The sequence below is a fragment of the Equus caballus genome, chromosome 20, assembly GCF_041296265.1.
Source record: "Equus caballus isolate H_3958 breed thoroughbred chromosome 20, TB-T2T, whole genome shotgun sequence".
NCBI lineage: Eukaryota > Metazoa > Chordata > Mammalia > Perissodactyla > Equidae > Equus > Equus caballus.
This window is the reverse complement of record NC_091703.1, coordinates 6,832,089-6,859,379: the sequence shown is the minus strand read 5'-3', so window position 1 is coordinate 6,859,379 and position 27,291 is coordinate 6,832,089. Positions and strand designations below refer to the sequence as shown.

Genomic DNA, 27,291 nt, shown 5'->3' with positions numbered 1-27,291 from the left:
AAAGAATTATCAGAGAAGTGTTTCAAATGTGTTAAGAAATATTAGTTTTATTTAACCAGTTTTCACAGCTGAATATTTATTCTATAAAAACTTTACAGATTGTACAGTTTATATATAGTCCAAACTACTGAACGAAAAAGTAGGTCCCACAGATGCAAAAATACCGCACCGACCCATCCAAGGTGAAGGCCGCTTTACACACTGTACAGCTTCCACGTGGCCGGGAGGTGGTCGGCTCTAAGTATAAACTTCAAAACTGTACAAAAATAAGGTTTTGATTTTATTTCATTCTTCATACATTCAATATGATTGCAAGCTCAGAAGCCTAACTAATAATAGGCATCTGTAATCAGGAGTCAGTTCCCACTCCAGAAAGGAATGCGACGCCTATGTACACCGGGCACTCTTGGACACCATACTGTACTCAGTACATTGTGGAGACAGGAAAGCAGAGACCGAGAACATTAAATGTTGACTAGAAGGTAGTTTTTTTTTTTTTCTTTCCCAAAAGGAGTTTCTGCATTTAATAGTGTGCCAAAAGAATTTTAACTTATTAAATAAAATATATTCTAAGTGAACCTAAAAATTACACTTTATAAACATAAAAATACTTTTTTTTGGTGTAATACATCAATCATATCTGCAAATAGAAAACCAAAACTGTATATAAAGTACTATTTCTCACCCAGCAACAAGAAGCACTTATGTAGTTATTTTTCAAAAGAGTCAGAAAAACTAATTCCTTAAAACCCACTAAGACTACCTTATAACTTAGATACTCATACTTGAGTTCTGCAGTGACTCGCTGACACTGCAGAACAAGATTTCCTCTAGACACACAGTGGTTTCTGCACGTTAACTGGGTAAGAAGTGGACAGATTAAAACAAGGGAGAAATCAACTGGTTTCTCAGCATGAATCCTAAGCATACATTTAGTTTGGAGGTATGTTTCTCAGTGGATTTTTCACCAGAAACACTTATCGTAATAGGTAAGTCTTCCTTTGATTAGGAATGTCCCATCTCTGAGGTATCTGTACCTTCTTGGAGACAAAGGGACATCTCAGATCTTTCTCTCTCTCTCCCTGGGGCAGGGGAGTGAGGCTGGCTAATACCTCTTTAGATTCTGTGTTCTAGAAAGAAAAAATAAGGAAAACAAACATTATTCCAGACTTTTCTGCCACCCCAAACCAGCAAAACACACTTGTTTTCTTTTTTATACAGTACTAGCCAAAGATAACAAAAATGAGAGCTTCAGAGAGCGGTCTAGCGCTCCCCAGGCACTCTGATACCTGTGTGCAGATTACGTATAAAATAATGACGTTTGGACAAAGGAGCTTTGTAGTTGTTTATTTTAAAGTTACAGTACTTAAAAACTCCTTGATAATAAATAGCTTGGGTATTTCAAGTCCTGCCTCCAAGCGTGAGCTACAAGTGAACTTGTTTCAGGCTGTGGTGATGAATTAGGGCAAATTGTAGTCACAGATGTCCTGCTCAATACAATTCCAGTGTCATCAGCAGGCAGCCTGCCAATCAAAACTCGTCAATTTTCCTCTGCAAGTATTTCAACATGGAGTCCATCCCTTGGGCCGAGCCCCAGATCTTCTTCAGCACTTCGCACTCCCTCTCGTTGGCCTGCTCCAACTCCACCTTCATGTTACGGCGCACGAGAGCTTTCGATTCCTCCAGCACCTGGACCGGACAACAAGCGTCAGTCAGCAGGGTGTGTCTGCAAGCGCTGGCTCCATTTTGCCCCAAATTTATGGAGGCAATGATCAAACTAGACTAATTATCTGTTGAAAGACTACCAGACATTTTTTTCACAATACACATCAGGCCTAATATATGTATAAAGTATATTTTACACTAGATATTGGACAAATTCTCAACTTCAAAGTGGCTGTCAACCTATTTCAGAAGGGAGCTGTGCTATCTGCATCCCGGGCCTCTCCCAGCATCAAGACCAGCCTGGGCCCCAGGCTACTGCTGCGGGCCAGTGTGGACCCCGGGACCAGACGTCAGCTGCTGCGATGCTCAATGAAAACTTGGAGAATGCCTATTGAGGGATCTTCTAACCAAAACTTAATTTTAACAATAAGCATTGTTCATCTATCTGGGATAGCTTAGATGGGAGTTATGTCAGTTAATATTAAATAATACTTCATTCTGTCATTTGCTAAATGAAATTTTGTTAGAAGACTGAATATTACCCAGCACATTTATTAAACAAAAGCTTAGATCCACTGTGGGAGGAAAAAAATGTGATTAGATGAAAGGGCTTTGGGAACAGTAAGAACTACGTAAATGTTCTTTGTAGACTTTCATAGGACATTTTCCAGTTACTGAGTCTCAGATCGAAGTGCATTCCTGTGATTCTTAGGTATTCGCAAAGGGAGGACGAAGCAGGCAGCTCTGGAGCAGTGGCTTCATCAGTGTCTCCCGTGAAGGTGGCTGGGCAGGGGGCAGGGGGCAGATGTGGGGGACTTAGGAAATACTGGTCAAGGTGTGAGCTGTCTGGAGGCAGAGGTCATAGTAAGAAAAAGGAAAAAAGTAAGAGAAGGAATTTCGACGTACAACTGGATTACATGAGGCCAGCTCCTTAATGCGAACCATGACTTCCTGGGTGAAGGTCCCGGGCCAAAACACCTGGGAGACCAGGCCCTTCCCGCACGCCTCCTGCGCCGTCAGCTTCCGCCCACTGAGCAGCATTTCATTTGCCTGAAAGGAAGAAGAGTTGGTGCTGACAAGAAAGGTGAGGGGCAGGTGGGCAGGGAAGACCCAACCCGAAAATCCATCCCTAACTCAAACCTGTGACGGAGAACAAACCACGCAAGGTGCAATCAACTAGGCAGATGGGAAGTAACACCCCAGCCTGGGATTTTTTAAAAAGAATACGAAAGGCTTATTTCATGATATAATACAGAATCACATGCAGGTAACCAGGAATCTAAGTTGGAAAAGGTCTATTTGCTGTTCACTTCAAGTTACTGGCACATCCCTCTCCACCCACCACCTCCTCCCAGTGTCAGCCATCCCTACATGGCAACTCACGCAACGCACAGAACGGTTTCCTGGGACACTGAGGCACACGCAAGGCCAGAAAATTTGTCATTTGAGGGATGTGGACCAGTCCCAGAACTACAGCACAGTATTTTCTGCATGCGAGAGGCCAGTGGTTTTCCACATACAGAGACAGTGTTCTCACGCAGCGAATGTCTCTGCTGAGTGTAACTTGGAGGCGTGTTTTATTGCTTGGACGTTAAAATAAAATACCCAGGACCCGAATTTGTCCAAAATGACCACTAACTGTAGTCTGCTTAGGAAGGCCTGACTCTACTTCCCATGAGTCACTGGAGAAGTTAACATTTGTTTTTGTTTAAAAAAAATTGTGTGTATAAATATACATAAAATTGATTTTAACTTAGTCCTAGATTCTAGGTCACTTTTAAGGTCTCAACACAATGTGTATGGATTTGATCTCATTCAGATGACAGACTCAGAGATGCTGAAATAAGGAGAAAAGGGCAGAACATACATCTGACAAAGAAACTCCCCACTACTTTCATTTATTTATTTGTTTTTGTGAGGAAGACTGGCCCTGAGCTAACATCGGTGCCCATCTTCCTCTGTTTTGTATGGGGGACGCTGCCACAGCGTGGCTTAAGGAGTGGTGTGTAGGTCTGTGCCAGGGATCTGAACCTGCAAACCCTGGGCCACTGAAGTGGAGCAGTGAACTTAACCACTAGTTAAAGGCCAGCCCCACTTCCCACTATTTTGATGTGACAATTTCCGGTCTGTAGTTTATCTTGCACGGTTAACCCTCCTGAAGACTGATGGTCACTAAGACAACTTGACGATGAGCTTCTGAGTAAAACACACTTTTGAAAAGAGGTAAAATCACTGTTCTGAAAGACCTTGAAGTTGTGAAGTCTGTCCCTTGGTTGACAGTCCCCGTGCTCCTCCTGTCAACACATCGAGATGGCTCACGGCAGGTGAAGTGCGTAGTCTGTGGAGCACGTTAATAAAGGGTCGGCAAAGCAAATAGCTGGCTGACTCCCCACCCTTTCCACGCAGATGGAGACTGGGAAACGGGGCTGGGCAGGGGTCCTCACAAGAAGGACCTGCAAGGGTTTCAACACTCACCACTGTCCATCACTTAGCACAGATAACAGGCTCCGCCAAAGTGGAGCTCAGAGCCAAGTCTAGGGCAAAGACAGGAGCACTTGAAAGGTTTGGAGATGTTCTACAAAACCCCTGAACACCACTTCTCAGTGAAGACGTCTTAAAAAACAACAGATTTAGAAATGTGCCTTAACCTTACTGTTAGCTGTTAAGATAATTCTTCTAAGATGATGGGAGCGGAGATCCTGATGCAATGACTGAGTGCACGCCATGCTCCATGGTAACACAGAACTTAACTTTCCTAGTTTGTGTGTCTTTTACTCTCAACATACAGTGAAGAAAACATCACAACTAAACCACTCAAGTGTGAAGTATGTTCCCAAGACCAACTTGAACCACAGGGTCTTAGCTTGGGTAGAGGATGCAAACCACATGCCAGGCCGTGTGCCCCTGGGGAGTGGGGAGTAACGAAGAGCAAGCATCCTTCACGCATTTCTTCCCCAGCCCCTCCGCGGGGCCCTCTCTGTCCTCCCCAGGCACTTTTTTGAACGTTATTTCTTGCCATCTGGAGGTCAATTCATAGCCCTACTACTGTTCTCTTCCCTCCGTGTCTCTCCTTCCCTTTCCTTGACTCTCTCAGGCTGGGTCCAGCCAGGCTGGGGCCGACAGCCCAGCAAAGCAATCCTCCCCTCCAGGAAGTGAGCTGTCATTGCCACCCGTCTTCCTCCTTCCAGAGGCAGGCTAACTCTGCACCTGCTGTCACTGGAGATTCCTTCCCTCCTTCGTTTTCTCTAGTCCAGATGTGCAGGACAACTAAGGGCATTTCTGAATTTACCCAAAAGTATGAATGGTAGGACTGAGTCAAGGTTGTTAATGCTTCTCACATAAGTACAGGTAGAGTTGATTTAAATTACAGTCATCAAATAAAACCAATAAGAAAAACTCCCTTGGTAAGACTGGCAAGATTAAATACATTCAGTTTGAGCATGTTCTCACAAACGCAATTTTCAGCAGTTTTTTCTTTCCTTTTTTTATTGAGGTAACATTGGTTTATAACATTATATAAATTTCAAGTGAACATCATATTTCAATTTCTGTGCAGAAGACATCATGTTCACCTCCCAAAGACCAATTACCATCCATCACCACACACATGCCTCTTTCGCCTTTCCTCCTTCCCCTCTGGTAACCACCAATCTAATATCTGTATCTATAGGTTTGTTGTTGTTCTTATCTTCTATTTATGAGTGAGATCATATGGTATTTGACTTTCTCTGTCTGACTTATTTAACTTAGCACAATACCCTCAAGGTCCATACACGGTGTCACAAATGACCAAATTTCATTGTTTTTTATTGCTGAGTAGTATTCCATTGTGTATATATACCACATCTTCTTTATCCATTTGTCCCTTAATGGGCACCTAGGTTGCTTCCAAATCTTGGCTATTGTGAATAACGCCACAGTGAAAATAGGGGTGCATACATCTTTACGCATTTGCGTTTTCAAGTTCTTTGGATAAATACCCAGCAGTGGAATAGCTGGATTGCATAATAGTTCTAATCTTAATTTTTTGAGGAATCTCCATACTGTTTTCCATAGTGGTTGCACCACCTTGCACTCCCACCAGCAGTGTATGAGAGTTCCCTTTTCTCCACATCCTCTCCAACACTTATTTCTTGTCTTCTTAATTATAGCCATTCCGACAAGTGTGAGGTGATATCTCACTGTAGTTTTGATTTGCATTTCCCTAATAACTAGTGATGCTGAACATCTTTTCATGTGCCTGTTGGCCGTCTCTATTTCTTCACTGGAAAAATGTCTGTTTAGATCTTCTGCCCATTTTTAAATTGAGTTAGTTCCTTTGTTGTTGAACTGTATGAGTTCTTTACACATTTTGGATGTTAACCCCTTATCAGATACATGGTTTGCAAATATCTTCTCCCAATTGTTAGACTCTTTTCATTTTGTTGATTGCTTCCTTTGCTGTGCAGAAGCTTTTTAGTTTGATGTAGTCCCATTTGTTTATTTTTTCTTATTTCTCTTGCCTGGTCAGACACAGTACTTGAAAATAATGCTGCTAAGACTGATGTTGAAGAGTGTACTGCCTATGTTTTCTTCTGGAAGTTGTATGGTTTCAGGTCTTACATTCAAGTCTTTAATCCATTTTGATTTAATTCTGTGTATGGTGTAAGATAATGGTCTACTTTCATTCTTTTGCATGTGGCTGTCCAGTTTTCCCAACACCATTTTCCAGCAGTTTTAAAGTGAGAAGTTTCTAACTTCTCAAATAACAGACATGTAAAGATAAGGTCATTGGGAAATTTATTAGCTGCCATTTTGTTCCAAGATGGCTGACTAAACAAGGGACTACATGTGGACACCCCACAGAAATACCTAAGGTGGGCAAACTCATCCATCCATCCAACTGTTTTTAAAAAGTTATGTTTCCCTCTAGACAAATGAGAAATGCCGGAGGAGAGTAAGGGGGAGCCCTCTTTTTGTTTAGCCAAAAAGATCTCATTAAGAGATGTGGTTAGGACACCTGACCAGCTTCACAGGGAGGGGCTGGGGCGCTTCCAATCTCATGGAGGCAGCTCGGCAGCCACTTCCACTTCCTTCCTCGGGCCAGTCTCTACATCCTCAGAAGGGCAGCTCTCCACGGTAAACTCAGGGTGGGACATTATTCTGTCTCCCACACGGGGATCAGGACGTGGACATCTTTGGGGGACATTATTCTGTCTCCTCAGAAGGGCAGCTCTCCATGGTAAACTCAGGGTAAGCCTTCACTGGGTGCTTCTCCAGCATCACACACCATCAGGACTGAGAGCCGCCATGTTTATCAAGGGGAGCCCATGTTAGTCAGCTCAGTGCTCCCCTCTACTCAGGCCCCTTCAGGTGTCAATCACAGAGCCCAAGAGGCTTCCTGAGGGTAGAGGCTCACAGGGGTGGTCCCGGAGACAGGACTGTGACCTTGCAGTGTCTGGTGCTCCATGAATGTCCACAGGGACAGGGAGGGACAGAAGAATGTCCTAGGCTAACTCGCATGGTTTGTGACTACAGCTTGGCTCCGGAGACCTCCCTCCCTGCAGCAGACCCGTAAGGAAGGAGACTCTCACGGCTGGCTTTATCTGCATGTTCTTCTTACCCAGATAATATGATGCTGTTTAGCTTATCCTCCTTGCAGTTTTGCACATATCAAGTGGGGAAAACCAAACTTGTTGTAGCCATTTGTCAGGCTGCTGAAAGCTCACGAAAGGAACTGCATCGCATGGGCAGCCATTTACGACAAGAGTCGTCACAATGATTCACTTCAACTACATTTATTCATTTTCTGTATAGACGTTTTAATCAAATACTCTGACCAAAAAGTGCAGAATTTACATTGTGTGAAGTTAAAGTTCTCTGCTCTTGCTTTAGAGCTGGCGTTCTCAGCCTGGGCACCAAAGACCCTCTGGGCTGGATAAATTTTTGGTGTGGAGGCTGTCCTTTGGGTTGGAGAATGTTGGGCAGCACCCTGGCCCTTGCCCTCTAGAGTCTCCTCAGCCGTGACAACCAAGCCTCTGGACACTGCCACCTGCTCCCTAGGAGTGGGGGATGGGGCAAAATTGCCCCCATTGAGAACTGCTGCTCAAGTGGTACCAGAAGATCACAAGCAGCAGCAAAAGTAATGTTTGCTCACCACTGGGGAAAAATGCCACAGACCCAAGAGTAGGCCTTCATCTAGTGACGTCTTCAAGCTATTTATGGCGCTTCCTGAGCACAGTGAACTCTAAGACCTCCACCCCTTAGCAGCATTTGGCTCAAAGGCTCCACTTCCAAAATGCCTTTGCCCAAAATGTGTTCAAATGTCAAGTTTATTTAATATTTCTCCAATCTGCCCTTCCTGTGGATGTGCGTCAACATCAGACATCTACTTAGGTCAGGTCATACAATGTGAGAGGATAGAATTCCCCATTATTTTAATCTCTTCTAGAGTAATGACTCAAAATGACCTTAAAATGATTTTAATGATGACAATGATGATTCCTTACTACTGGAATAGGTAGTAACTGTCAGAAGAATGCAGCATGGTGAAAACAACAAGACAAAGGACTCAGACACGCGCTACTCATCTGTAAAACACGGAGCACCACTTGGGGTGGACATAGATGTGCCACCTAGTACCCTCCCTCCGGCCCAGGAAACACTCGCTGCCCAGCTGCCGGGAGTGCTGACAGCAGGTAACTCACAGCAGGATCTCCTAGGGCAGCCTCACCCACGATGGGCCCTTCCCTGGGGCTGCCACATTCAACATGGGGGTGCGGCGGGGGCACCTGCAACAACTGTGGCGGCTACACACGCTCCGGAGCATGGGGACATGGGTTAGCAGGGGCGCACCACAGCTCACCTTCACCCTCTGCCCAATCCTGCGTCACGCCTGCCCTGACAGAGCTGACAAACGTCCTGCCTGCCAAAAGCCACCTTAGCCTCTGCGTCCAGAGAAGCCAACTTGTGACAGGTGGGAGTGGGACAGAGAGTGGTGATGAGAGGGATTTTGGAGCAGGATCACTCCCTAGCTGGCTGGCAACAAGGACCCCCGTCACAGGCTAGGCAGAGCACCCAGGGCATCCAGCACAGGTGGTGATCCAAGTGCTAAATCTCTCACAGGTGATGGGATGGCAATTGCTAGTCACCACTGATGCAAGCTGAGGGGCTCCTGGGTAGCAAGACGGCAAAGCTGAAACCCAGATTCAGACCCAGACCTAGGACTCATTAGTTAGAGTGGCCAAGCTCCAGACAAAGTTAATCACCCACTCAAGGAGAGTCTGTTAGGCTGCGGGAGGGATGGGGGGGGGGAGGAAACCCTTCAACTTCGCATGGGGACTTCTGGGTGGATGTCTTCAAACTCTGAACCCGAGACTCCTGTGAGCTCTCTGAGCATGTAGAAATGGCCCACCTGTCCCTATTAAGAACAAGTGCTGCCCCCTTGCTCCAAGACAATGTGGAAGTCTCTCTCTACAAGATGGCATTGCTCCCCTTAAGCCCTGCCCCAACTCCTCTCCTGGCCACCAGGCCTGTAACGTGCCTCCTCCTCCAGCAGAGCTGCATGATCTCGCCAGAACGTGCTGGTGGGAGCGGCCAGAACATGTGGGACTAAATTCTAAGGGTGCTTGACCCAGGTTCAAAGGGGCAGGGGGTTCACCAATTTGGGAGCTATCCTGAGAAACAAGATTTAACACCCTGGCAGGTGCCCTGGAGCTGATGTGACCTCACTCCTGGGATGGCTCCTAGAAGCACAGAGACAGTGATGGCCCAGGCTAAGTGATCCTGAACTGCCAGAGGAGGATCGCATGCAGGCTTCTGGGCTTCTGGAGGAGGGTGTGCTGCCCACAGCAGAGAAGTGTGGGCCTTTTAAAAAATAATTCTGTGGTGCTTACTGGCTCCTGGCACAGACAGAATACCTGATCATTGGACACCAAGTGACCACACACTGGAATGTCCATCACCAACTGAGCTCTATCAGGCCCACCAAGGAGTAAAGCCAGGCAGGGCCCGTGGCAGATGCACTGCTGGGATCAGGCACAAACACTGGAGGGCACAGGTGAGCTGCACAAGCAGGTGGCCCAAACCCCATGTCACCCACCGCTGGGGTACCAGCGCCCTGCCTCAGTACACACGTGCAGCTGTATGCAGGAGTCCTTATGAGCAAGTTTGGCTTACGGGTGGGCTGGCTCAGTGTGTGGGAGTACAAGCCAAACTGTGATGGCAACTTCACTCAAGCCTCCGTCAGGAGTGGCTCGAGAAGGCTGTAGTGAGGGCAAATGCTCTCAAACGGGAGATACACCTGGTCACCCCCCTGGTGTAGGAGCAGTGGATCAAAGTTAGAACACACAGACTCAGGGCAGCGGTGAATGGCCTGGCTGGCTGGTCAGGGGCCTGAAAGACCAGGGACAAGGAGGTCCGGGGTAGAGGCGTGTGGATGGATGACTGGGAAAGTGTGCAGACTGCTGTGCCATGTCAGTGTCCACCAGAGAGCACCCACCATGAAGAGGAACTAAACAGCACGGCAGTTGACACTGGCCAGTCTTGGTCACGTGCTGGCATGATGGACACCTGAATGGAGTGGCTGAGGTATGAGACACAGATCTCAACAGCTTATTAAACTTCTTGAGGCTGATTCAGCCACTGTTGCCACTGGATGTCCACCTGCCAGCAGGAGACACCACTGCTGAGCTACCCTGTGGCGCCCTTCCCGAGGAGACTAGCCAGCTGGCCACCTGGCAGCAAGCTGACGGTTTCCACAGGAGCAGAAGCTTACCCAGGGTCTGCTCTCCTGCCTGCAGGTCCTCAGGCAGCATCACTCAGGCTTATGGAGTGTCTGGTCCGCTGGCATGGGACGCCACAGAGCACTGTGCCAGACCAGAGGATGCCCCTCACAGCGAAGGAGGTGTGGGAGTGGGCCCATGACCACGGGGTCCTCTGATTGAGTGACATTCAACACCTCTAGAAGCTGCTGGTCTGAAGGAGCACTGGGATGGCCAGAGGTGGAGGTGGAGCCCCGTTTGGAGGTATGCTCCATGAGGACAGGCACTGTCTTACCATTCACAGTACACACACTACGTCAAAGACCTTAATGTGGTACTGTGTCTGGGAAACAAGGGGTGGAAGCAGGAGTGGCTGCACATTCCTCGCAACGATCCCCTGAGGGATGTTGTGCTTTCTGTCCTTGCAACTCGTGGGCTCTGCTGGTCCCAAAGGGGGCACACTTTGCCAGCGGACATAGCAAGAGGCCCACTGAACTTAAAGCCACAACCACTGCCTGGGCACTTGGTGTCCCTGAGCCCAGGCCCAGCGGGCGAGGAGGGGACCCTCCCCACTGTCAGGAGTTGGGAGCAGCTACAGAAGTGTGTGGAGAGAGGGGATGTGTGGAGCCCCAGGGCCCACCAGGAGCCTGTTGGTCCTCCCCTGCCCAGCTGCGGCCGTAAATGTTCCAGTGCAGCAACCTGAGCCTGAGCGGGTCATGGTGACCAGGCCTCAGGCGCTTCAGGGACCAGTGTCCACCCCAGGGTGGCCACCGAGGCCAGCAGAGGTGCCAGCTGTGGGGGGAGGGGGTCTAGAACAGGAAGGGAGATGACGAGGATGAGGGGTGGCTCTGAGACCAGATGTGGCAGTGGGGGCTACGATTTGTCCACTAAACTTCTTCCTCCTTTACATTTCTGTATTCTAAACTATTTTCCACTTCCTGTTTTGGGAGTAGGTTTAGACTCATGGAAAGATTACAAAAGCAGTACAGACTTCTTGTAAACGCTTCACCTAGCTCTCCTGAACCTTAACATTTTATATAACATCTTACAACGATCAACCCAGAAAATTACCACCGATACAATATGATTAACCAAACTACAAACCCTGGACCAATTTCGCCCATTTTCCCACTCCCGTGCCTTCTGACCCAGGATCCATCTGAGACCCCATACTGCACCGAGCTCTCAGGTCCCGAGTCTCTCCAGTCTGTGACGCTTCCTGTCTCTTGGTGACTCCTAGGACCTTGGCTCTCTGGAAGGGCACTGCTCAGTATCTGTACACTGTGCTGTGACCTGGGCTTGTCTGGCGTTCTCTCAGGATCAGACTGGGGGGATGCATGATTGGCAGGAGTGGGCGGAGGGATGCTATATCACATCAGTGTGAACTGTGGCCAACACGTCTTATTTTGGGTGAAGTGGTGATCATCCAGTGAGGTGGTGCCGCCAGGCTCCTCTGCCGTGGAGTCTCGTTCCCATCACAGTAACGAGGGGATGCAAATAGCCTTTCCTCATCATACCTTTACCCACTAACTTGACCACCCAGTGGTTCCTCTCACAACAGTTACCACCAGTTAATATCTCCCAGGAGGAGAAGCCCCCTGGAAGCCTGGAGGAGCTGCCCCCTAAACCTGTATGAAGAGGCAGATGTGAAGGGACAAGGGGTGGACTGTGGTGGACACGGGGATGTGCTGCTGAGATCCCCTCCAAGGGAGTCTTGCTGCTCAGGTGCTGGTAGTGCTGTCAGCAGCCAGCCATCAGCTCCTTCGGGGACACCCTCTGCTGCTGAGAGCCACCTGGTCCACGGGCCCCAGGCTCTTCCAGGGCAGCCCACATGCAGTGATGACAGACATAAAGGAACCAGCCATTTTGGTCCACTGTAGGACAACCGTGACAGGCCACATATACATTGGGGCCCCCCATGGTGTAGTCGAAGCTTCGTTGGGGCCTGCCTCACAGTTCAACTTCTCCCTCTGCCCAGCCCAACTTCCTCTCCTCCTTCAACTGGTGTTGCCTACCTAATATTTCTCCTTCATGCCAAACTCCGCCTTAGTGCCTCCTTCTGAAGACCCCAACCCAGGACCCTACCTCTCGCCTTATTTCGAGGAAAAAGGAATGAAACACATTTAACTGCATGGTAAGTCACAAGCTATATACAAACACAAACTACTGTTATGGAGGAATTAAGCAGTTAAGAAATAAAATTCCATAATTATATGGGGAAAATTCATATCCTAAGCCACTTGCTCCCTCATCGCTTTCTCTTAAAAGTGCAGCTTTTAGGCTAGTAGGTACAGAATATTTTGATTGCAAATTCTGTTGTTTGGGTTACAAACTGAGTATTTACTAATAGTGGATGTCAGGGTTAATTAGACAGAGATATAGATTCCTCACTGAATGAGGTCCTTCTACAGGAAATGATGCAAAACAGTGTCAATAAACGTTCAAAGAATGAAAGCCTTCTATGATTTCATGAATTAAGAATATGAGTTAATGAAGAACTGAGTTACAAGTGCATTTTGATGGAAAGTCCCCACAGAATGATGCCCTGCATATATTTAGAAAATAAGCAAACTAGATTTCTTCAGCAAGTTTTCTAGAATGATTTTTAAAAAAGAGGTACTCACAGATGCTCCTCCCATAATCTTGGGAAACATAACGGTGGAACAGCCATCTGGACTCTGTCCGAAGGTAGTATAGGGTGTTTGAAACCAAGCCTTTTCATTGGCCCAAACCACATCACAAAGAGGCAATATGGATGCTCCTAGTCCAATGGCTGGGCCATTTACTGCTACAATAATAGGCTTCTTAAACTGAATGAAAGTATTCACGAAGTTTCTAAAATGAAAAATAAATGAGGAATTACTCAAAGCATTGTGTATTTGAGCAACAGAAAAATCTACCATTATGGAATTCAATTTAACGAGATGTAAACTGCGTGGAAATCACTAAGAGCTGGGATGAGGTGAAGGCCTTCTCCCAGAAGCTGTGGATCATGGGTTTATTTACTGCATGTTGTAAAGGCTTACTGACACCCTGGAGGCCACGCTGCAAGTGGCTGTTGCTACAGGACCTCTGTGAAGTGTGCGGGTAAAATACAGCCAGAGGCTGCTCTTGTATTTGCACCTGGCTCTTGGGCTCTATGACCACTCTGTCTTTCTCCTCACCCTTTCTTCCTTTTAAGACACAAGGAGCCCAATAAACACTACGGGCTTCAGAGGACGAATCCAGAAATTCTCCCAGAGAAAACCTGGCACGAGGCATACTGAGACTGCCTGGTGTCGAGCAAAGACTAGTGGACTGGGGTCAGGAACCATGGGGTCTGAGTCTGGACTTGGTTTGTGATTTCAGACAGCTCATTGATTATTTGGAAATAACAGATATTTCCTGGGTTTATACAGAACTAGACTGAATGGCTTGGGGAAGGTAGAGGCATGAAGCTTACGGGCTGGATTAAGACAGAAGTCCAAACAAGAGCAACAGACACACGTCTCCACACCACTTTGTATTCCACTGTGTGCTGTGCGATACAGTCACAGCAGGATTTCAAAGGAGAACAAGACTAGGGACAGGGCGGCCTTCACAGAGGAAGTGGAGTTTCACAAAACGCAGCCAATGCTATTTTTGGATTTGTTTTGGGATCAGGCTGGAAGAGTAGGCTGCTTTTCAATCTAGGGTAGGCTGGTGCCACACCGTATTGGGAATGTGCATCTTCTTCCCACCACTAGCATCTAATTTTACATGCAGAGGTGGTTTCTTGTTATCATTTAACGTGGTGCAGAAAGGGACAAACACACACAAAAACAAATACAAGATAATTCCTTTCAGGCAGTCTGAGTTCCACGTCAGAACTATTCTAGCTCAGAACTAATTCTAAATTCTAAATTCAACCCCCATCTTTGGTACTGAAAACAATCTGGGTACTCTCTCTAAGTCAGCAGTTCAAAGGCAGAGCAGTCTGTTCAGATTCGTCTCCCCTCCTCCTCCAATCCTGACATGAGGGGTCATGTATTTTTTTGTAGGAGGGCAGGTCAGGGACGGGTGGGAGTGTGAGTATGTTGTGAGACAGACACAGAGAGAGAGAGAGAGAGAGAGAAAGAGAGTGAGAGTGTGTGTGTGTGTGTGTCTGTGTGTGTGTAAAGAACAGGGGAGAGGAGTAAGTGCAGAATTTGGCAGCTTGCAAGCCTAGCTCAGGGATTGTTCTCAAGGTACCTTGCAGTCAGCAAACAGACCTAAGCCAGGCCCCAGGATCCCGCAAGGTTTGTGGGATCGGGACATGGAGTGAGAATTAACTCATTCAAATGAATGAGTTACACTAAGCCTTTCTAAATGAGAGAGCCCTCTGAGGCACTGCTGGAAAAGATCACACTAGGTTTTAAAGATACAAAGAGCCAGAGAACCTTTTAAATGGGTTCTTGAAATAATCATAGACAGTTTACACGAAGCTACTTCAGTTGTGCCACCTTTTGAGGATTTTGGGTCAATGATACATGATGGATATATATTTTCTATGCCCAGTTACTGATGACTCTTGAAAAGGTAACTGCGGAATTGTTTCCATGATACAGAGCAGACGCTTTCAAAATGTGTCTCCCTGGGTGTCCTGGAGCAGCCCGGCGTGCACCCGCCTCACGTGAACGGGCGAGGCGGGAACTGCTCCAGCGCTAACGACGTCTGGAGACCACGGATGGGATGGCAGGTTAGTCCGGAAAGAATGACCAGAACAGTGCAAGGATGAAGTATTCTACAGAGAAACGGCAGAAGGGATTAACTGTTCCATGCAGAAGTCTTCCCTCTCATGTTATATGTTTGTATAGAAGAAAAAAATCTGTTTCCAAAGTAGACATTGCAAACTCTAAGCTTAGATTTTAACAGGCTGAAGAAACTGTTTGGAAGTGAATTTTTCCCCCCTAAAAAGATGATTTTATTTTTATTTTTGCCTGGGATAGTAACTTAATCTGAAACTTGTGGCTGTTTCTGGGAGGGGCATGACTGAGGACCTCTTCCCATTTCAGAGGACACGACCTGGCCATTGTGACGTGTGACCATGCCAGAACAACCATGGTCCACAGAGAAATTTGTTTTGTTTAAAAAATAAACAAAACGTTTCATAGAAATGCTTTTCTGTTGAGTACAAACTTCCCAGGGCCACAAAGCTTAGTCATGTGAGCTGGACATGGAGCCACAGGCTGCAGGTGGGGAGGCAGGGGCTGCCTTCAGGCCGGGGGATGAAGCTCTCAAGAGCCCCGCATTCAAAGAGGGCCTGCCTGTTGCTTTTGGTGGGCGTAAAGTAAATGTGTGTACGTGTATATATCTATTTTGGTGAGGAAGATTGGCCCTGAGCTAACATCTGTTGCCAATCTTCCTCTTTTTTCGCTTGAGTAAGATTAGCCCTGAGCTAACGTCTGTGCCAATCTTCCTCTATTTTGTATGAGGGATGCTGCTGCAGCCTGGCTGATGAGCGGTGTAGGTCTGCACCCAGGATCTGAACCCACGAACCTGGGCCACCAAAGCAGAGCATGCCAGACTTAACCACTAACACCACAGGGCCAGCCCCAAAAGCAAGTATATTTTAAAACTTAAAATCAAAACAAATGAACACCCAGACGTGCTCAATGTACCATACTGAATTAAAATTTCAGTTTCCTTTGATTTATCTGTGAATTGAGTGAAAGGCAGTGTTGAGTATAGCAGGGAAAGGAAAGAAATTATATTTGCCACAAAATTAGCTTAAAAAGATTTATAATTAAACAAAACCAAAATTATATCCATTCTTTTAAGAACATTTACTACTTCACAGACATCACCAAAGAGTTAGAAAATCACGGAAGCGTGACAGTCTAGGAACTGTTGAGGGAACATGAGGCCCTGGGGTCAGAAGTTTTAACAGTCGGTTCACTGCCCTGTCTCAGCTGTGCTCTCCCGTCACTGTGACTGTAGGGAGCAGGACTGAATGGGGAAGAGGGCAGCCCACAGGGGCAGTTACTCACTCACTTTGTTCCCCCCCCAAAGCCCTGCTGCTCTCGCCTCACTCGTGGTGTAGAAGACCCTCCCCCGTCTGGGGAAAGGAGGCTCATGGCCTCAGACCCAAGACTTCAAAAGCCTAATATTCTAAGCTGATCATAATAATCTTGTTGTTATCACTAATGTGCTGAATGTTTTTATTACAATTAATCTGCACAGTGGTTATCACCAACAATCCTGATAAAAGAATGAGCTGTGTGGACACCTGGCAATCCACGTGAAACCTAATTTTCCTCTTTCTCACTTTTCTTTTGGAAACTTGCTACAATGACATTCTTTGCCCCAAAGTTTAAGGAATTCGAGACAAGACACCATAGAAACAAAAACTATACATAGGAATAGCTTTATGTGTATAAGCCAAAAGCTTTATACGTATAAGCTAAACTTCTACATATAAAAATTAATTTAAATGCAAATGAGCAAGAGTAAAGGTTAACTGAATCTGGTATAATGAATTATTTTCCGGATCCTGCCATTAAGAAAAATTCACATTGACAAAAATACATTCATTTTAAGAAGAACCAAGTGGATTTCCCTAAAGGAGGATTTAGCTTTTCCCTAGAATACTAATTCAGCTTCTTGTGCGGAGTGAGGAGAGTGGCATGGGAGCGGGAGGGTTTGGAGAAGAAATGGGAGTGGGCAGCTCATGAAAATAAACATTTAAAGTGACCTACAAGTTCAACAAATGAGGTCTCTTGATCTGTCTTTCCTCTGCTTTTCCTAACCCAACACTGCAGCGTGATTAACACTGGAAGTCCAGGCTGGACTAGACTCAGCAGGGCTTAGGGAAACTTCCAGCGGGCAAGTGAGCCAGAACTGAGAAGGCAGTGGTGGAAATCCTATTCTCTTACTACAGCAGAGATCCCAAATCACAATATTATGTGTAAAGTCAGTGTGATCTTACAGAAAATATACTAAGACACCATCTGAGGTATAGCAGTTTGTATTTTAAAAATGAAAATTAAATTCACGTAATTCATCATGAAAGGATGGGATGGATTAATAACTAGGAACATCTGCACGTTGTCTCAGAGGTACTGACAATCTGTCAAGGAATTATGTGCAGTGACCAAGAAGTCTAATTCGAAATTGAGTAACAAGATGGTCCCATCTAGTATATAAGTTTGAAATTGCTTACGAAACCAGAAATAATACTTAATAAAATCGGATTATAAAATTTCAAGCTATTTTTGAAAACAATAACTATCATATGATAGCCTAAAAAATGGTAATGCTCACAAAGATTAAGGAATAGATAAGCCCCTGTATTGCATGCACATATGTGCACATGTGTGTACAGTATGAGGAAAGATAGTAATTCTGAAAATGATTAAAAATGTTATAAAAGGCCAAGGTGATACTCTATAACCCCAAGGTGTGGGGTTCTGGGACCCCTCTGATGGGCTCTCACAGCAGCGCCCATAAGACCTGTCTTTGAAGATCCGTCAGATAGAGATGCCCACCTGGCTTGAGACCCACCAAACCAGAAAAGCGCCCCCACCAATCCTGGTGTGCACCCCTGGAGCAGTTTAAGGGACCAGGAAGCCCTGTGACCCAAAGTCAGTGCTTAGGGTCCCAGCCACTTGGAGCTCAATAATTATCAAAAGAAGCTCAACTTCAACTCTTCAAATATCTGGGGATTCTGGAGAAGATCCAACCAACTTCACTGCCATCTGCAAATCGGCACCCCTCAGCTTCCACCCTTCTGTAAACGACAAAGGCATTCCCAAAGGGCTCACGGGGTCACTGAGGGCATGGCATTTCAGGAAGGGGTGGGGCTGTACATCAGTCTTTCTGGTTGGTGACTGGGTTTCATTCACTTTAAATAAAATTAATCTCTGAAAAATCAGACATTTTTATATACTTACAGTGATCAGCATGAGAAGTGGGGACATAAGCAAAACATACACCTGGATACGCCTAGCAGAATTGAGTGGCTCTAGGGAAAGCGTTTTAGCCTGTTATGATAGAGCAGCGGGAAGTCCAAAGACAGAGGAAATGGAAATATCTAAAGTCATACTGTTAAACGAAAGAAGTAACTTGAAAACAACACATAGTATAATTCCATTTATTTAACACAACCAAAAATGAATCTATGTTATCTGTGTGTGCATGGAACACATATTTGAAGGCGTTTACAAGACTGCTGGGGAGACACACGAACGAGCAGTGGACACCTTGGGGGGAGGGGGCTGAGAGAAAGGGATCTTTTACTTTTACTTTTTCTTCTATATTATCTAGTTTTATGTGTCGTTGGATGAACTTGAACAAGAATGTGTACCACTTGTACTAAAAAACCTTTCCACATGATGTTACGGAAGGAGCTTGTCATAAAGCCTAGCCAATTTATTTTATAACCAAGCAAAGAGTAAGTTATGATGTGAAAGAGAATGCATCTTTACTTAAGGACTGAAGACAGAACACACTCACAGAACCAATGACGGAAACTGGCTCCACGCTCACGCAGACTTCCATCATTCACACATCCCTGGGCACCGCTGGGACTGAGCCTGCCCTGAAATCGGTCATTTGCTCAAGGAAAGTAGTAACTGATGCCAGGCCCACAGAAAAGGAAAACGATTTAATTAATTTTGCTACTAGTGTCTCTCGGAAGGAGAGACACATTTTATTTGCAAGGCTTGTTTAAGCCTGCTCTATCGGGCACTGGCACGCTGAAAGCAAAACACTGGACCGATGTTTACGGATACCATTTATGCGTACCTGATAGCTTCTGCCATCTTAGTGCTTTCTCTTTTTCTGTCATCTGTTAAACGCCGTATAAAGTAAATAAAGTCGAGACCGCAGCAGAAGACGCTGCCCACGGCACTGAGCAGCACGAGCTTGCTGTCGTCAGCGGCGGCTGTGCTCAGGGCACTCTGGACTTCCTTCATCACCTGCAAGTCACCAGAAGTTCAAGTGGCAGAGCATTCCCGACAGGCAGTGCCAAGAGCACCCGATTACCAGACAATCAGGATCTGCACACAGTGCTTTACAGCCTGACGTTGTTCCCTATAACGACCACACTTTAAAATAATTGACAGATTTCTGTAATGAGAGACCAGGAAGGCTGGAGACAGAGTATAATTACATAGGTAATTATGAAGAGAGTATAATTAGAAAGACGTGTGCACCTAAGTTACCTGAATATTCGAGCCACTGTGGCTCTCAGGAGACAAGGTCTGCCCACCTGGCATTTCTACAGTTTGGACAGCAGGTGGCACATTCAACCAGATGAAAGAAACCAGTTCAGTTCCTTGTTTTTAAACACCAGCCTACCACACCTGGGAGACACCCCAAGAGCTGGGTGCAGAAGAGTATTAAGAACAAGCACATTAACATGGAGGAGTAGTTTTAGAAGGGCACAGAACCATTTAAAATGATCTTCGTGAAGCATTTACAAATCACCAATGAAGAGACTCTAGTCCAAAAATGTGCCCAGAAGCACTCCTCAACCGGCTTGTCATGTGACCCTGGCCAGACACACAGCGGTTTGGTTTTCTTGTCTGGAAAAAACTTGACCTAGCTGCTCACAAGTGGAAAACAAATGACTACTAGAATGTAAAATTTTAAGTAAGGTGCAGTGCAGGTTCAACTACTTCCGGTTTTGGACACTTCACAGAACTAGTTGTGGGACCTCTGCAGGCACCAGTCTGCCTCGGTCTTTGGCAGCTAACTTTACTATGAGCAGTGAGCATACGCTGGGATCTCTCTAGCACTAAGCCCCACCGTGATGCTGATGCCGAAGACTGACTAGTAAGGGCCGTGCAGCTCCTGAGGGGCTGGGGACCAGGCACTTCAATCTCGTTTGAACCAAGGACCCTTTGAGAACCTGATGAAAGCTAAAGAAAAGCACGTGTGCCCGCACATTTTATACGTGACTTCAGGAAAGCCCCGAGGATTAAGACCTCCCGACCCCGAGGTGAAGGACGGAGACACAACTACCACCTCCCCTGTGCAGAACTCTGCCTCCCATCCCAGCCCCCACCCCTTAGAAGGAAGATGGACCTCGACACATGCACACGGTCCCCAATCTCCTGCAGTCACAAGCGTTCTAAGGAGCAAGCCTGCAAACTTGACCGCTGCTTCCTACCTTCTGGTGGGCACTGTGAGGCGGCCCAGAAGGAGAGTTAGAAAGAGCACAAAGAAGAGCACCGATTGGGCCAGCAGGGGCGTGGAGAGACAGGAAGCACAAACCAGCCAAGGGACATCTCTCACCTCTGGATTTAGTGAGTTATTCTCGGATGATTTTGTTGACAACAAGATGTGGGTGAAGCCGTCCTGCTTCCTGACGACAATATCTCTGTATCTGTAGGCACTTTCTGTTTGCCTCACACTGAAACGCAACCGCTTGTCAAAAGGCTGGTCTCTTCTCTCGTCAATAAATTTCCTTTTCCCAGCTGTCACTCCTGTAACAGATGTCTGTATGTTGGTTGTTCCATTGGCTGTTAATGCATCCATAAACGGAGATGTACCTGTCAAGAGTTTGAAATCACAGTCGTCTGTGATGTCCTGCTACCAATTCACTCCCCAGTGTTGTCTACGAATTAAGTAAAAATGCTCATTACAAACCCAGGTTTAACATATTAATGCAGGAATGTTAAAAATTAGAACCTTTTCAAAGTCTCCTTTTAAAGGCATTTTCCCCTTCTAAGTCTGACAAGGAAATCACCCTCTTGCTTATCTTGCCGAAGAAATAAAGATGGAAAGATACTTGCTGACAAGAGGCTACAAAATTTGGGACTTTTGAAGAATGGAGTTAAAAGAGAATAGGTCTCAGAAGTTGAAAGAAAAAAGGACACTGATTCAAGAAAACATCTTATTATTAGAGCCAAGGCTATCTGCCATTTAGCTGAAATTTCTTTTTCTGAATCAAGACTGACTTGTACAGATACGCAACGCACCCGTCTGTCCCTGCTGGTTTATGGAACGCGGCCGCAGCCGCCACCGCAGACGCTGCCCTCTAGTGGGGCACCGGAAACACTCAGTTCTTTCTTCTGCTGCCCTGGGATGTGACTAGTACACCGTCTGTCCACTGGTCCCAGCTCTACCACGTTTTCCAACAGTCTTTTAAGCAGCTGAAGACAGCTCTTTCCTGCCACGTGAAATGTTCTGCTAACCTTCCCTCCTGTGGCAGCTCCTCGACATTAACCCGGTGCTGTTTTCAGTCAGTCTTAAAGATACGGTCTCCTGAACTTAATACTTCTTATTATAATAAAGTCGAGAGTTTCACTTAATACTTTCCTAGGGTTACCAAGCTATGTCAGGGTAAGAATTCAAGTCGTAAGGTAAATAATTATCTTATTGATATGATTCGTCTAAATACTATCTAAGCTGGTAATGAATGTACAGAGCCTTTGGGGAGTAGAAGCAAGGGAAAGAAATGTAAGAAGCCTGGATCAGGCTCTACTAATAAAATTAACAATGACAGAAGTTTTCTGAGGGGAAAAACATGATTAATTATGGGTCAGAAATATTACTTTCAAAGTGAAAGAAAATGAGCCAAAGCTATCAGAAACGACTGATGAATGGGCATTTAGAGAAGTCAGTCTCCTTGGTTAAACAATCTGACTTTCAGTCAATTGGCAGAAATATTTTGGAGGGTTTCTTAAAAAAATAAATTCAATGTTTTGAAATTTTGGAAGAGCTTATAGTACATGTATATAGTTCAAGAGTCTAAAAATATAAAAAGATCCATGGCAAAAGGCCTCCCCCCACCCCACCCCAGGACCCTGACCCTCCAGCGGGCCACCATTTCTGGTTTCCAGGTACCCTTGCAGAGTATCTTCATGCATAATACAAGCAAATAAGGATATCAATATTTCTCCTTCACCATCTCCCCCTTTAAAAAAACACAAATGATATTATATACACATAGTGTTCTGTTACATCCTGCTTTTATTCATTTGACAGTATCTTAGAAATTGCTGTCTATCAGGTCATAGCTTCCTTATTCCTTCCCAAGGCTACACAGCAGTCCACTGAGTGGATGTTGTATGATTCATTTACCAACCCACAGTGCAATAAACACTTATATTCAGCGATTTTCTGATATTACAAACAATGCTGCGATGTGTAACCTTGGCTTATGTCTTTCCAATGCTGGCAAACCTATAGGATAAGTTTCTAAAGGATGTGTAACCCGGCATATTTCTAAGTGAAAGAGCATTTGATAAGCTGTTACCAGTAAGAAAGGGTGTTGCTGAATCCTTCTGAGGAAGCTAGCAAGGATCCTTTCTCCTTCTTTTAACCTTCAACTTCTCCTCTATCAGGTCCTTCCCCTCTCTGTCTTTGAAAGCGTTCTCCAGTCTCTTCTACTCTCACATGCCCACTCTAATCTGCTCTTCTTCTCAGCACTGCCCTCTATTCTCATATCCATCACAGCCTCACCTGGTCTACACTTGCTGTCTCCACTTTTCTCGGTCCCTCATTCCTCACCCGACTCGAATTGAGAGCTAGAGTCAACACGACCAGATAACTTCCTGAGCATAGAGAAATGGAGTAATTCTGAACCATTGAGCCTGGGTGCCCAGGAGAGATGAGGCAACCACAGGGGAGTCTGACGTAGCTAGAGGAGGAGGAGGAGAGGAGAAACTCAGTTTTATCCACGGTGATTATTCAGGTGAAGATGCTACAGAGCCCAGAACTGGGGCAGGAGGAGTCAGGGTTGGAGGTAAGTACTTGGGAGCTGGTGCCCAGAAATGATGGTTGAACTCAGAAGTAGGAGCACCAAGGGGAAGAACAAGAAAGTGGGCCTCCTAGAGAGTGCAGGGCGAGGAGGCAAGAGAGGAGGAGGAAGGGAATCATAGGCTTCCCCAAAGGATGGAGAAAACGCCATGGCAATGAGGATCTGTCAATAGAGGCATATGCCACAGAGAGGTGGAGAATGGAGAAAAGGGAATGGGAGGAGAGATTAGAGGCCATCAACAAACTCGAGCAAGTTGTTTCATTAGAGTGCTAACTAAAAAAGCCAGACTATAGGATACAATGAAAGACAAAGAAAAATAGTTAAATAAAAACATAAATGTTCAAATCAAGAATATGTCCAAATGCTTTTTTTGTTGGTGAGGAAGATTGGCCCTGAGCTAACATCTGTGCCAACCTTCCTCTATTTTTTGTATGTGGGACACTGCCACAGCATGGCTTGATAAGCAGTGCGTAGGTCTTCTGTGCCAGGGATCCAAATCTGTGAACCCCAGGCCACCGAAGTGGAGTGCCCGAACTTAACAACAAGGCCACTGGGTCGGCCCAGCAAAATGCTGTTTTAAGGAACACAGAAATACAATGGCAGGTGACAGGATACTGTTATTTAGATGATGGCTGACAATCACGATTTTCCTGCCTAAAGAGATCACATCAGGACTAAGCCTGTGCAGAGGCAAGATGGGAGGCCACACAACGTGGGGGTGAAGAATGATGTGGTAAAGGGACGAGTGGAGACAGGCTGGAGGCGCTGGCATTCTCAGGAGGAGGCGGTCCTGCAGACCACACACGCCAGTGTGCTAATAACGACAAGTGAGAGCTGTCTGGGTCTTTAAGAGTCACTAACCTTGAGCTGGAGTTTTAGTTGGTGCTGTATTAAAGCACAGTAAGAATGACCCTGGCGACATGGGAGGATGCCGAGTGCTCGTCAGCTGCCCTCCGCCAGGACAAAGCCGGCCGGCTGTGGGTCAGCCCCATCCATCCCTGAACTGCTCTGCTTGTCAGTGTCTTTTCTTTCCCGATTTGAAAGCCACACATTCCTGCACTCTCCAAGCAGTTTTCCTGATGGCTTCCCCCCCATGGAAGCAGCATTTCTAGGCTCTGGGTCCATGTAGCCTTTATATGTGAGCTTCAGCAAAAGCCCAACATCATCTTTGGGGCAACAGGTCCTATGGAGCTGTCCGTGGTCCTGCAAATTTAGGAAGGGGATTCATGTTGGCTCGCGCTGACCAGGACTGCTGAAACTCGGCCTTCATCGTCCTCTTAAACCCCTACTGCTCCCTGGTGCCAATACAGTCCCTGCTGATGGTAGACTCCGTGATCTTGCCAGTGCCTCGACCACCACACCTACCCCAATATGACTCCTGGGACCCTCTGTTATCCACCTATGGGGCCATGTGACATCTAACTGGGGCCTATTTAGGTAGAGAAATGTTCATAGCAGGGCTGAGTCTTGGAATCACAGACTGCCAGCACCAAGCCAGGTCCCCCCCCATCATTTATGCCCCTTGGCCCTTCACTCATGACAATCAGCCATGTTCTTTCACCGTCCACGTCTGTGCTCACCTCAGGGCCTTTGTACCTGGTCTTACCTCTGCCTAGAATGTCCTTGCCCTAGAGCTTAAAATGGTGGTTTTTTCTGCTTGTCTGGTCAAATGTCATCTCCTCAGACAAGCCTTCTTGGACCACCCCACCTAATGTGGGCCCCATCCTATCACCATTTCACTTTGCCCTAGTTTGTTTTCTTGGTAGCACTCCTCATCAAAGTTATTTCTTTTCCATTTGTTTACTTATAATATAACATTGTTGTTGTACTCCACTAGGCTGCGTAAGAGCAGGGTCCCTGTCTGTTCCCAGTGCTTAGAACGCTCAACAAACATTTACTGAATAAATGAATGGAAGGGACCCTGAAGTCCCTTTACTCCAGCTCCCTCCACTTAGAGACGAGAAGGTAAGGGGCCTCCGAATGGCACACAGCTGATCACCTCGTGCCAATGCAGGGACAGTAATTTAGAGCAGAATCAACTGTTAATGACTAAACTAAAAGGTAAACGCAGAGATTCAGGGGAAAACACCCCACAAGGTAAACCACGTGAAAACTTCATGCGGCTCACTAGACGAACAGTTCCGTCACAAACAGGAGCACAAGCTGTCCCAGTGACCTGATGGCTCCTAAGGTTTGGTTTCAGAGCCACTGAATACTTTCTAAGGACCTACCTAAAGGCATTTAATTCAGCAAGGAAAAACCCATTTTAGTGTCTCTCCTAATAAATGGTTTTCTTTTAACATGTTCGAGAGCAGAAAAGATACCCTCAAACATTACTGTTAACCTGTTAAAATGCACTGTGTCAAAAAGCGTCTCTCTCTAGAAATGAAAAGTGGCTTCTGCTTCCAACCTGAAGAGAGAAACGGTATCTGGATTTCCTCACTGGCCAGTGAGAACTGAAAACTGAACAAAATCCACAAAATAACTGTCTCAGAGCCCGGGTGACAGGCCATGCAGAACCACGGCCCCAGCGTGAAGGGAACAGACAAGCCAAGCCCAGCAATCCACCGGGCCTTCTGCTGGAGGCCGTCTCCACACTGCAGGTGCAGGGAGGGGGCCCAGACACAGCCCGGCCAGAGCCTGTAACTGAGAACACAGACTGAGGAGAGAAGGCCCAGGAGGCTATAATTTGCGTGGCAGGGTATCAAAAAGGAGGGAGCTACAGAGAAAGTTCCAGAACTGTGTAGGGATCCTCGTGAGTCTTTGCTGAACACCAATCTGAGCATGCACAGGGTGAACCTCCACAAGACTTGGCAGAGAACCACTTCTGAGGAAAGAACAACTACCTGTAAACTGACTCACGGCCAGAGTTCAAACAGGGCTGGGAGTCTGCACCAGCCAGAGTGGAGAGACCTCAGTGAACACACGGGGCACAGGGTAGAGCCCGGAACATGTTGGTCGTGGAACTAACGTAGCTCTAGAATGAAGGATGCTCTAGAACTACACTAACAGAGCTTAAAAATAGGCCTTGAAAGAATCAAACTGATAGGCAAGTAACAACTGGCTGCAAGAACAAACCCAACACTTTTAAGAGCATGCAACAAAACCTAGCACTCCAAACATAAAAGGCAGCAATGTTTAGCAACCAAAAACTACTAGACATGCAAAGAAGTAGGGAAGTAGGAGCCAAGATCAAGATTAAATCAGTTAATAGAAAGAGATCTAAAAGTGAGAGATGACAGAATTAACAGAAAAGCATATTTCTAAAATTAGGAAATGGTTAACCAACTTGTGGGGCGCACCATCTGACACATATTAAGCAGCCATTATCATGACATTATGCAGATTTTTAAAATACAGGTCAGTAAGTACATCATACCACCTACCCTCTATATTACATGTTACATACGCCAAGCTCTCAACATAGGTAATCTAAGTCCATATAGGATACCTGAAAGTTGGGCCATGTCTGCAGATCTGACCCTGAGCTTGTGTTCTTTCACTTTGTGACCCCAAAATTATACACGAAAGAAATGAAAACTAAAGATAACAAAGGTGTATATATAGTGTAATCAACAATGCTTACATGTGAGTTTACTAGGAATGGCTCTTTCTTGATGATAGAGATATGGGTTATTCTTATATTCCTAGTACTTTGTAAATTTCTACAATATACTACTGACGTAATCAGGGTAAAAACCACTTCAAAACAGACTACAGCATCCAAAATCCAGATAAAAATTTCTGGGATATTATTTTTAAACAGATAAAGATTTAACTGGTATTTCTCTAAGTGCCTTTTAATTTAGGGTTGTTTAATCAAAAGTTGGTAAGTTTAATATGCTGTCAAGGCAGTATGGCTCTAAACAGCAAGAAAAGTTCAGAACTAGTTCTCAGTATTTGGGATATGCATGGCCATTACTTTCTCTAGTCCAAAGTCAGAGAGCAAGCACCGTGGGGTTTACAGAATCACCAACCCTCCTTCACAGAGTTTAACACTGCAAAATACTGCTATCCACACCTACTGAACCCAATCCTCTTTAACTATACAAGAGCCTACCGTTTTATTCAGATTATATAATCTGCAAATTGAATTCATTAACAGAAAGCTTTTCAAACCAATGTGGAAGGTAGGCGTAAAATACTAGTATCCCTTTTGTCCATAACACATTAAAAGAC

The 27,291-nt window shown here is 45.9% G+C and overlaps 1 protein-coding gene across 6 annotated transcripts in view; it reads right to left on the bottom strand.

The window, feature by feature from the left end:
- Positions 1-1,331: 1,331 nt before the first annotated feature.
- CDYL (chromodomain Y like) overlaps positions 1,332-27,291 on the bottom strand; it is a 247,461-nt gene continuing 221,501 nt past the window's right edge. For all 6 annotated transcript variants that reach the window (XM_023624396.2, XM_023624393.2, XM_023624395.2 and 3 more), the window contains 5 exons: positions 20,643-20,899; positions 19,149-19,321; positions 13,031-13,241; positions 2,572-2,715; positions 1,332-1,689 (listed from right to left, as the gene is read on the bottom strand). In XM_023624396.2, the coding sequence (XP_023480164.1) occupies positions 1,531-1,689; positions 2,572-2,715; positions 13,031-13,241; positions 19,149-19,321; positions 20,643-20,899 (944 nt within the window). In that variant the 3' untranslated portion in view covers positions 1,332-1,530. The remainder of the gene's footprint in view (positions 1,690-2,571; positions 2,716-13,030; positions 13,242-19,148; positions 19,322-20,642; positions 20,900-27,291) is intronic.